We start from the raw sequence: 12039 nt of genomic DNA on the forward strand, positions 1-12039 counted from the left end.
GAGGCGTGGCTGGCCAACGCCAGGTACAGCCAGCTGGTGCGCCAGCACCGGGAGCACCTGCTGAGGGGGTCCCGCAGTGCTCAGGACGAGCCCGGTCCGTCGGTCAACGTCATCCTGCCCGAGAAGATCAGGCTGGCCAGCTTCGGGAGGCATTACACCTCGATCTGATCTGATGGGTTTTGATCTGATGGGTTTTCTCTCTCTCTCTCTCTCTCTCTCTCTCTCTCTCTCTCTCTCTCTCTCTCTTCTCTTCCCTTCCCCTTTTGTGTCTGTTAGCACACCTGCACAATACTGTATGTCTGCACAGGAAGGGGAAAAGGCTGTTCCGCCGACATTCCCGCTCGTCCTCCTCCATACAGACAGGATGCATTTGAATGGAAGGAGAACTGATCGACCGTGACGAAAGGATTGTATTTTTGTATTAAAATGGAACACTAATCCTCCTGTTGGACCTTGACAGGAGAACCACCATGGGGGATGTCCTGTTGGCCAGCGTTGATTGTAGACAGCAATCTTGACAGTATACATTCACTAAAAGCAAATCAACCTACGCATTTTTTTTTTCTGCTTCACCTCCTGATCCTCGTCCTCATCTTCAAAACCTCTTATCCGGGGTCGGGGCGCGGGGCAGCAGCTCTAGCAGGGGGCCCCAGACTTCCTCTTTTTCCGGGGCCACATTGACCAGCTCTGACGGGGGGATCCCGAGGCGTTCCCAGGCCAGTGTTGAGATATCATCTCTCCACCTAGTCCTGGGTCTTCCCCCGAGGTCTCCAACCCGCTGGACGTGCCTGGAACAGCTCCCTAGGGAGGCACCCAGTGGGCATCCTTACCAGATGCCCGAACCACCTCAACTGAGTCCTTTCTGGGCAGGGTTGGGGCTCTACTCTACTCTAGAAGCTTCTCAACCTAACCCTAAGGGAAACGCCAGCCGCCCTCCTGAGAAAACCCATCTCGGCCGCTTGTACATGCGATCACGTCCTTTCGTTCATCAGCCATTCGTGACCATAGGTGAGGGAAGGAACGAAGACCCGTAGGCTGCCCCGCCACTGCTCCTGCTCTCCGGCTAATCTCAAGCTCAACCGACCCTCACTTGGGAACCAGACCCAAAGGTACTTGAACTCCTACACTGAGGCTGAGGACTCCTACTTGGTGGACAAAATTGGATTCATGTTTTATGGTAATTGGGAGAATGTATCCAAATAATGTTTTATGATTTGGCGTGTGTTCCTCAACTCGACTGCATTCGACGGATAACAAAGGATTTGTGAACATGGCATTGGAAATAGGAAGGGGTTGTTTTTTTTGGGTGGGTTAGCATTTTGATTCAGTAATATAGTTATATTGCCGAGGAATTCCAACTTAAAATAGGAATCGTATATGAATAGGGTAAATTAGTATTTTAAATTAAAATAATGTATAGAACAGCCCTTGTGGATTTGTATAAATAAATTTCATGTTGATGGTATTTTCAGATGCTGTGTTAGAAAGCTATGTTATTGATGAAGGTACTTTGTATTACAAGTTAATGTTATGTGTTCTGGATGGGTTGGTTTGAAAGCATAGTGGTTTGTCCTTCTTGATGTCACCATTGAAGCTTTTCCCTTGGAATTGTTAAGCTGCTAACTGACATCTCTGGATCATTGTGGCTGTTTCGTTGTTGTCAGTATTACAGCAATGTGCTATGAGGTGTATACAATTCTCAGTTGATTCATAAATAATATCGCCGCATATTCATGTGTGGTCAGAAAATACCTCCTATTAAACCATTAAGAATGGCTTTATATATTTATGTTTTTAATTGCTTTTATGTTAAGTACATTTTTGTGTGGATGAGGATGTGTGTGAAAATATGAACCAAGGTATATCAATTTTAATGGTCATCCACGCTGACATGCTGTGCATAACCAGAATATGGCATGTGGTCTTTCTTATGTTTTTGGAGTTTCAGGAAAGGATTTTCTTTTTCCTTTTTTTGGTAGCACAATTTTGAGCCGATTCCTTTCTGATGTATTCGGTTATTAATAAAATATTGTGACATAAGATATTGTGTACAAACATTTCAATGATAATAGCTTTCAATATTTTAAGGGGGTAATTTAATTAAAACAATAAAATGACTCTGACTCCTCTATATAGTTATAATACTCCACGACAAACACAAACACCCCCACACACACTTTCACTTTCACAATTATATGCAGGTTGGCAGATACACAGACAACAAACAAGATAACTGCTTTCCAAAAAATTATGACAATGGTGATAAAAACCGTTGATTAAGGTGGTCACAGGCCACTTCACTGTTGTGCGTCCAATTAATAAAATAATAAACATGCACTTTCCAATGCGAAACTACTGTAATTGAACACGGATGGATGGTTCGCTAATTACCTCACAGCATAAAAAACAAAACATTGTGACACAATTAACATCTTACCCAACACAGCGATAAATGCCCTTTTGCTGGGCTACAAAGACCCCTGTTAGACCATCCACAGCTTTTACTTGGGCTAAGGGAACCCATAAAACTAAGAAAAACATTTCAGAGCATTTAGGTTACCTATATTTACCTTTTCTTTCCTCCCACCAGTCACCATGTTAACTGTTCGGCACCATTTCATGGCTTCCAGTAGTACCAATAGTCTTTAACAAATAATCTCTGTCTCCATCTTGTGGCAATGTAATATCTAGAGAAAAAACTAACATAATTATGATATACAGTCTAGGTTTCCGATGTACGTTCAAGTTCAAAGAAATACACAATAAAAGAGATTAACTAATCTGAGAATTGAGCTTTGATTTGTTAGTATGTAGTGCAATAGAATACATGGATCGACTTTAGTAAATATGATGTCTTATGCCGCTTTTCCACCGCACATGTAGCTCGACTCGACACGACACGACTCGACACGACTCGACACGGTAGCAGCGCGGGTCCTTTTCCACCGCAAATAGTACCTCCGGGACGTGGGCGGGGTCGGCTGCGCGAAAGGGCCGTGACGTATTTTTGTATGCGACGCAAACAACACCTACGTAACCCACACATGGACAGAACCCACATAACAACAATGGAGAACATCGATGCGATGGTATTCGTGTTCGTATTATTAGCTGGCATGTTGAAGAAGTGGAATATGTTGGCTGCGGCGCTGCTATGGCTGTTACCAGCATGGTTGCCATGTCGCTCTCGTGACTTCGTCACACTCTCTGGCCAATCAGTGGCCGGCCGTCTGCCGACGTCACCTTTTAGCATCGGCTCAGCCGCTTGGAACCTAGAGCGAGGCGGTACTAGAAATAGCAGCCACTTCAGGTACCAGATACCATGTTTTCGCGGTGGAAACGCAAAAAAGGCGAGCTGAGTCGAGTCGTGTCGAGCTGGTACCATGCAGTGGAAAAGCGGCAATAGTGACAGATGTTGTGCTGTGTGTTCTCCCCCCGTGTCGGCCACACCTCAACTATTCACACCTGGCCTGCAATAGCTCATCTCCCCCTCAAGTACACCAGGGCCCAATCCCATTTCTACCCCTTACACCTTCCCCTTACCCCTTCAAAACAAAGGGGAGGGGTAAGGGGTAGAAATGGGATTGGGCCCTGGTTTCCCTGGAGTCATTGCCAGATATTAGATATTAGATATTCATACCTGGCTCCAGTATTTCCTAGAATTGACTAGCCTGTTGAAATCTCGTGTCTAACCTTTGTTTCCTTTTGCCTATAGTGTTTGGATCAACGCCTCCGCCTGCTTCCCTCCCTCCAGCCTGAAGCTCCCCACTCTCCTACCTGCCCTCTGCCTCACCCCTGGTCGCTTCCAAATACACCTTTTCATTATTCCAGTCCTGTCTGTGTTCTGCTCTTGGCTCCAGCAGCTCTCGAACCATAACATATGAGCACAAATGGGGTTGGAGACAGGAAACAAAACCCCTTAAATACGATAAGCCAAACACTGGATATTTACAAAATAATACGTGACATCATTCAAACAAAATAAAAACACACATAAAAATATAAATAAATGAATGAACTAATGAATATCTGATGACTGAGAGGGCAGTGCCATGCCTATACTACAAAATAATTAAATATCCTAAAAACAGAAGAGACCCTCTTCAGAGCCTCCAACCATATTCCTCCGGTTACGAATTGCAACCAACCCACAGAACAAACATCATCAAGGAGATATCTGGGGGAGCATTAGCACAGTGCCCTATCCTGGACATACAATTCTGATCTCATCTCCAATATGGTACAACTTATGATCTACTTTAGAGGGGGACTCGGGTGTTTTATAGCCATTAAATAAATCCTGTCTCCTCTATTCTTCTTCTCCACTATACAGAGCATTATCAGTGGCTCCATCTGCTCCAAGGTGGTGGGTTACTAGGCGGGAAACACATCCTAAACAGCTGCAAGCCTAGCCTCAGACTAGCTGACAGAACTACCAACTTCTGACCTCTGGGAGGCACCTCTGAGGGCCAGGCCCCAGAGGAGCACAAGGAGTTGAACAACCCCCCCCCCCCCTCCCATACATATGTATATATGTATATGTTGTTCTATGCAACACACACAGTGTGTGTGTGTGTGTGTGTGTGTGTGTGTGTGTGTGTGTGTGTGTGTGTGTGTGTGTGTGTGTGTGTGTGTGTGTGTGTGTGTGTGTGTGTGTGTCACATGCGTGTGTGCGTGTGTGTGAGTGAGTGAGTGTGTATGAACCTTTTTGCTGCCATCTTATCCACTTTAGATTATTGGTGAACTAAAGTCAACAAACTGTTGGCAAACTAGAAAAAAAAAAAAAAAAAAAAGTGCACATATGCTGGCATATTGTTAGGCGTTGGCCTCTAATGGGAAATTATTATTGGGCAACACACTAGCAGCTTCTAAGCTGCCTGCATTAAGTGTTTTTAGGATGGGCCAATAATTTAGAGTTTTGGCTCTGAAACAAGGCAACGTACAAACAAGAGCAAGACTTAAAAGACTTGTCTGTTTCACCCTGACCGAGACAGTGTTGCAGTACACGTGAAGCTCTGTGCTAAAGGGGTTGTTTTTACATGAGCTGAACAGAAATAAATACAACTCAGACTCTTCTGCATTTTGTTGCCAGTAAAACAATCTATACAATATATATAGTACTGAATGCAACATGATCTGTATATGACCACTTCATGTAGTCTGCGTGACAGCATCTCAGCATCAACCCCTGTGAATTGTACAATCACACCAAACAGTTTATATTTGTGTGTGAATGAGAGAAAAAAGAAAATGGAGAAAGAATGTGTGTGCTTAAAGAAGACTAAAGTCCAGATTGTGTGTGTGTGTGTGTGTGTGTGTGTGTGTGTGTGTGTGTGTGTGTGTGTGTGTGTGTGTGTGTGTGTGTGTGTGTGTGTGTGTGTGTGTGTGTGTGTGTGTGTGTGCACTCGCGCGTGTGTGTGAGTGTGTGTGTGTTTGTCTGTGTGTATGCATGTGTGTCGATGTGCTTTATGCTTACAGAGGAATGAGGCCCCCCTAAACATTCTCTTCCACCGGGCTCTGACGCCAGCTCAGCACCTCAGAGTGTTCCTCCCGAGTCACGAAACAAGCAGGAAACCTAAAGAGTGGAATCCCCTTTCTCTGACGAACTCTGAACCCCAGTGCTTGTAGTTGGTCTCCTGTGTCAGCTGAGACCCAAAACTCATGGAGAATGGTTCCTGCCAGTGGGCCAGGCTCAAAGTATACATCTTTTTTATTTTAGGGGTGCACACATTTATGGGAAATGTAATATTGCAGCCGAATAGTCCCCCCATTGTCTACTGTTGGTCCCCACATAGGTACATATATTTGTGTGTGTGTGTGTGGCTGTGTATGTATATGTGTGTGTGTGTGTGTGTGTGTGTGTGTGTGTGTGTGTGTGTGTGTGTGTGTGTGTGTGTGTGTGTGTGTGTGTGTGTGTGTGTGTGTGTGTGTGCGTGTGTGTGTGTGTGTGTGCGTGTGTTTGTTTGTGGAGTTTGTGTATTAGTGTGGGTCATTGTGTGGGTAGGTAGGTGTGTGTGAGTTAAATGCATATTATCTAAGGTCGGCTGTGCATATATGAGCGCATGCATGCCTATCTTTGTACGTTCATGTTCACGTGTCTGTGTACGTGTGTGCATGTGACTCGGCATGTACGTGTGTGCACATGTATGTGCTAGATATGCTCCAGATGAGCCCAAGTTGCAGCTCATGCTCTGGCTGCCTCTCACTAGCAGCGCCTTTATATAAAAATATAAGGCACTGCTAAAATAACTACCAATACTTCCAGCATATCTAGGTGGTAGAGGAGGACCAAATGACTAAATATCCAATCTCTGTCAATACATATGCAGTCCAGATGTACGCTAGTCACCCTGGAGACGACTCATTAGCAGGTTAACAACCCTAGTTCTAACCGTTAAGGAGATGTCAGACAGTGAGAGCACAGAGCACTGGATGTGTGGGGAGGTTGACGTTGTTCTGTATAGAGGGACTTATAAACACAGTACTGTGTGTGTGTGTGTGTGTGTGTGTGTGTGTGTGTGTGTGTGTGTGCGTGTGTGTGTCCGTGTGGGTGAGCGTGTGGGTGCGCGTGTGTGTGCGCGTGTGTGTGTATGCCTTTATGTGTGTAAAGGGGATCATATTATTTCAATGACAAAACAATGAGACATACAAGTCAACAAGCAACACATTTCAAACAGCAGATGTGAAAACTACGGTATAATGAAAAGGACTAAAGGACGTTAAGATTCAGCCAGTAAAGTGTAAAGTCGATATAAAAGCAATAAAATCCGCCCTATACCATCAATGTTGACTGCATTCTAAGACATTGAGCTCCTGGTTTCAATTGTTTATCATTTTGTCATTTTGTGTTTAGTTTTCATCCAATGTACCTTACAGTGAAGCGATTATGTTTCAGATGCATGTCATAAAAGAGCATAGGGATTGAAGGCCACTTTCTTGATTGCTGCCTACCCGTAACGGACCATGGTACAGTCCGTCAGGAATCAAACCCAGTACCTTTAGAACACCCTAGACACAACATGACACCTATCCCCTGCCCCCCCCACTAATGCTAGAGCAGTCCCAACATAAAAGATACGGATGGACCGGACACCTGAGACACTGCATCTGAATTATTCAATGACACGTCCTTGGATGTCATCCACAAGTTAATCACCCTTTTAGGAGTGCAGACATTTCTTTATTGTGTGCGGTGCTGATATCAGCTCCTGTGTGCATGAGTGTTGCAGCTTGCTAAAGTACTCTGCTTGAAGATCTATTTTCATGACGATCTCCACGCTTACATAGAGAGCTTTACTCCTTCATCATATTTGTCTTAAAAGAATGCTCATTGGGGACGCCAGGGCTATTGTTGAAGACGTCTTTATCCACAAGAATCCTATACTGATGATGACGAATGTAGAACCAATGGAATGAGAACTACTACTACTCATATAGGCCAAGATGTCAGGTAGATCATCAACAGAGCCAGATTCTGAAGACTTTATTAAAGGCGCTAGCTTCGGTAGTTTTGTTTAGATCTGTGTTTCTCAAAATGGGGTACTTGAGATGTCTAAAAACAAGGAGAAAGGAGGAGAATTTTCTAGCTAGCTTAAAAGAACATGTTTAGTAATTGGATTCAGATGCATAGGTTTTGAACTTACTTCTGGCCTTCCGCTTTTTCAGGGCAGTTTGCTTACTTGTTTCATGACCTTCCAACATCCGGTCGTCCCTGGAAGGGATGCAAAAAAACTTTTTATTTAGAAGTTGGATGTCTCCCTATCCATTTGACATCTGATCATATCACCCAGCTGTCTCTGACTGGAATCCAATAATTGTATTCATGTTAATCCTATATACCATTATTTAGGATACTACAGAAATCAAGATGAATCAACCTTGTTATATGACACTATTAGAATAATAAAATATGAAAGAACAGGCCTGCAAAAGAGATGCAGAAGTCTGATGGCATTAAAGTTTATTTCATGACATTTTTTCGATAAAATAGAACAGTGTATTTACAATAAATGCAGAGGTGGACAAAGTACCCATTACTTAAACCACATTATTCAAAGTATACAGAGACACCCCTGAATAAGGAAAATGTTCAAGGGAAAGGGTTAGGAAAAGGTTAAAATGCTCAATGTGTAGTCAACGTGAGTACCTGTTTCAGAAATATGTAAAATTACACATTACTTTAGCGCATTAACAACATTACAACAATGTGTTTGCAAAACCTGTTAATGCTATTATCAAACCACAATCTAAAAAGTTATTCAGAACCACAAGTGCTACACATTTCTGAAGGATAATACACTTAATATTATTCCAAAAAGAGTAAAGACCACAGTATCTGTATTTCCTCAAAACACTGTTGCATGAAATGCAGCAAAGTAGAAGAGTGTGAGCTGTCTAATTTGTAAAGACCAAATCAGCTGAAAAACAGTCAAATGTGTGTGTTTAAGAGAAGTTAAGAGAAGTTAAGAGAACATCTGAGCAACAATTAGCTGATACAAAAGCCTTTTTCTCCCGTGCTTGGTTTGAGCTAATCTTACCAATCTGATTTTAGATTAATATTTATCTACTTTAGATTAATATCTAAAGTCTTTGATGAGCTCAAATCTTTGTGAACGGGGAATTTCACTTTCACTTTTCACTTATTCAAAAAAAAATTGATCATATTACACCAATTCTGAAATCGTTACATCTTCCTGTAGGTCAGAGAATTTATTTTAAAATCATGTTGCTAACCTATAAATCCCTACATGGTTTAGGCCCAAAATATTTAACTGATATGCTTCCACTACATCAGCCTTCTAGACCACTAAGAAGCTCTGAGACCAATCTGTTAATTATCCCCAGAGTAAACACAAAACATGGGAAAGCAGGATTTAGTTACTATGCAACAAATAGCTGGAATAAACTCCCAGAGGATTTAAGACTTGCCCCAACTCTGAGCACCTTTAAAACAAGACTGAAGACTTTTATGTTTGCTATAACTTTCTGCTAAACAAGACTGTTTAGCAGATTTAAGATTTAAGATTTAAGACTTGCCCCAACTCTGAGCACCTTTAAAACAAGACTGAAGACTTTTATGTTTGCTATAGCTTTCTGCTAAATCTTAAATATATTGCACTTTCTACAAATCTTTTTTTAACTTTGCCTTTATTTTCTATTTTAATACTAAAATGCCTTTTTAACTTTCTATTTTACCCATTTCTTTGCATATGTTTTTCTTTTACTTATCTATTATTTTATTTAATTGTATGACAATGTTTATATGTGAAGCACTTTGAGTCTGCCTTGTGTATGAAAAGTGCTATATAAATAAAGTTGCCTTGCCTTGCCTTTTCATATTTGTTCTGACCAATCACGAGGATCGATTGGCAAACACAAAATCAGCCAGCCGCAGCCTACTAAACCTAAAAAAACTACCTGTAAAGTTATCAAGTCATATAACAATACAATAATCAGGGTCTAATATTCGATTTTAAATTTGAAACTGAAAACAATTAGCAAGTGTAAAACAAATTGACAAACAAACAATCACGCAGGTGTGTAATGTAAATATCAAAAAATGTTTACTGCGTGTATAAGAAAAATAAACTGTAACATGTACTTGCCACTCAACACTATATTTCCTAGGGTAAAATAAGTTTTTACCATCACCTCCAGTATGATAACATCAGTATCGGTTCTGTGGTTTAAATCCGTTTAAAAACCGCACTTCACAACTATACTGGAGGCAATGATGATTGCTAAAAATGTGTTATTCTTAGCTATTTATTAATTATACTAATTCCAAGGTAGATAAATAACGTCCACGTTATTGAATGTCACAACATTTTGCAAAAAAATCCAAGACACTGGCTTACAAAATATTACTTTTTAGCAAACAGGTGACTTTTAAAAGACTGAGATGGAATGAAAACAAAACACCGTCACAATTGTGACGTGAACATACAACATAAATAAAGGCTACAACATAGGATGGTGAGAGAAAAATTCAGTTAGATTTGAAATAAGTAGGCCTATTATTCACATTTCTATAACAGTTCTAAACATCCATAACGACCTTAGGCTTTTCAAGCAGCAGTGTTTGTCTGTAGTGATTAAGCCAGTCTCTTAGCTCAGAGATCCGGTAACCCTCCGGACCCCTACCGCCCTGGTACACTATTTTACCATCGTGAAGTATGTAAAGTCTGTCAAAATATGCTCCGTACGCGGCGTTGGTCGCGTTCTCCATGTTGTCCACCACCACCGCGCACCCGGGGACCTCCAGGCGCATCAGCTGTGCTGCGCTCAGCCGGTCCTCAAGACAGCGGTGCTTGGGGATCTGGTATGGCGCGTCGGAGCTCACCCACCCGTCCGAGGGGTGCGCTTCTTCGATATACACCACCAAGTAGTCCGCTACGTCCTCGTGTTGCTGTACGAGGCCGTGGAACGCCTTGAGGCGCGCCATAAACGGCGGTCAGGTGCAGCTGCCGAAGTTAAGGATGAGCGGCCGGTCGCCCTGCGCGTAATCGAGAACGCGGCTGCGCTTCTGGTCGCGCAGCTGCACCACCTCGGTGTTGGGCGCTCCGCATCCGAGACGCGCAGCTTTTAAAAAGTCCAGCTTGTGCCCGTGCCACACCGCCTTAAGGGACTCCAGGGTGCACAATCGGTTGGAGTCGGAGATGCACAGCGGGGGGTCTATGGCATCTCCCTCTTCGTGTGGCCTCATCCTGAAAAACACCCTTTTTCTGATGCACAGAAAGTCCAGCAGCCAAAACAGCACGGCCGCCACGAGAAAGCGAGGAAGCAAAACAAGACACACTATTGCATTTTTAATAGCTTTGACAGTGTTCATTGTTGGTTGGTTTTCACCAGTTTCTTCCTTCCTGGCCAGCAACAGGGGGATCTCGTGTCTGCAGCTGAAAAGTCCCGACACGTGTGAGCCGTTCTTGCTCTCCTGCTCTGAAGTTAGAACACTTGCAACTTCCCTCTTTTTATAGCACCGATTGGAAAATGAATGACACCCCGCCTCCATACGGGGGGCGCTGCCTCACACGGTGGGGATTACCTTGTGTCAACTCGCAGCTTGGTTTTACCGACAGAAACCGCAGAGGATGAGCCGCAATGAGCGCCTTGGAAATGGCGACAGTTGGGTAGGTATGTTTGAAGGCTTTTTACTTTATTGAAGGCAGAATTGATTAAAAGCCAGTTGTCTTATTTATATTATGTTGGGCACAAATCATGAACCGTCTTCCTATATCTCTTTTATATGAGTTGATATCTGCGTGGTCTATTCAATACACATTGTGACATATCTAAAGCAGATTGTGCTTTAGATGTGCTTAATGTGCGCTCTAAGATAGGCTACAGTTTACTCACTTATCCTCAGAATGATGTTACAAATTTCCGACAAATGTGTTTAAGATGGCGGTTCAATGAAAGAGATCATTATTATAAACCGTAAAGTAGCCCAAATTGAAAGCACACACACACACACACACACACACACACACACACACACACACACACACACACACACACACACACACACACACACACACACACACACACACACACACACACATTAAAAACCTACAAAAAAAGACAAAATGTGTGCATAAAATGTATGATTTAAACTTTATAGTGGTAACATAGATGTTTGTTCACATCTTTAACTATGATGAAATTCACAGTAACTAATTGGCAGCAATTGAAATGTAACTTAGTGTATAAACAAATAAAAGAATGATAGAAGGTAAAATAAAACACAGTAATATCCAAGTACTGTATTTAACAGTAGTAGTATGTTAACTGCAAAAAGAAAACAAGTAATTTACATTTAGATTTAGGGCATTTAGCAGGCATTTTACAGTTAGTACATTGGTCTAAAGAAAGAGAAACGACACTATATCATGTGTCGGTACAGTAAAGATGTTCATAGCAACAAGTACTGCAGGCACTTAATTGTGATGTTACCCCATTCCCTGTATTCAACAAAGAAGCTAGGATGAGATGCTACATAATGCTAAGTACTATGTTTAAGTGCCACGACGTGTACGGGAG

At 42.4% G+C, this 12039-nt stretch overlaps 2 protein-coding genes across 3 annotated transcripts in view; one reads left to right on the forward strand and one right to left on the reverse strand.

Annotated features, from left to right (window-relative positions):
* The window catches only part of dlk1 (delta like non-canonical Notch ligand 1), a 6174-nt gene extending 4134 nt beyond the window's left edge, over positions 1–2040 (forward strand). For both annotated transcript variants that reach the window (XM_030355717.1, XM_030355718.1), the window contains one exon: positions 1–2040. This exon is cut by the window's left edge and continues 634 nt beyond it. In XM_030355717.1, coding sequence (XP_030211577.1) covers positions 1–168 — 168 coding nt within the window. In that variant the 3' untranslated portion in view covers positions 169–2040.
* Positions 2041–9262: 7222 nt separating this feature from the next.
* On the reverse strand, positions 9263–11127 carry dio3a (iodothyronine deiodinase 3a). Its single transcript, XM_030355797.1, has one exon. It carries the CDS (start codon positions 11009–11011, stop codon positions 10040–10042), a length of 972 nt encoding a protein of 323 aa, XP_030211657.1. The 5' UTR covers positions 11012–11127; the 3' UTR covers positions 9263–10039.
* Between the last annotated feature and the right edge of the window lie 912 nt (positions 11128–12039).

This window comes from Gadus morhua, chromosome 5 (assembly GCF_902167405.1).
Source record: "Gadus morhua chromosome 5, gadMor3.0, whole genome shotgun sequence".
NCBI lineage: Eukaryota > Metazoa > Chordata > Actinopteri > Gadiformes > Gadidae > Gadus > Gadus morhua.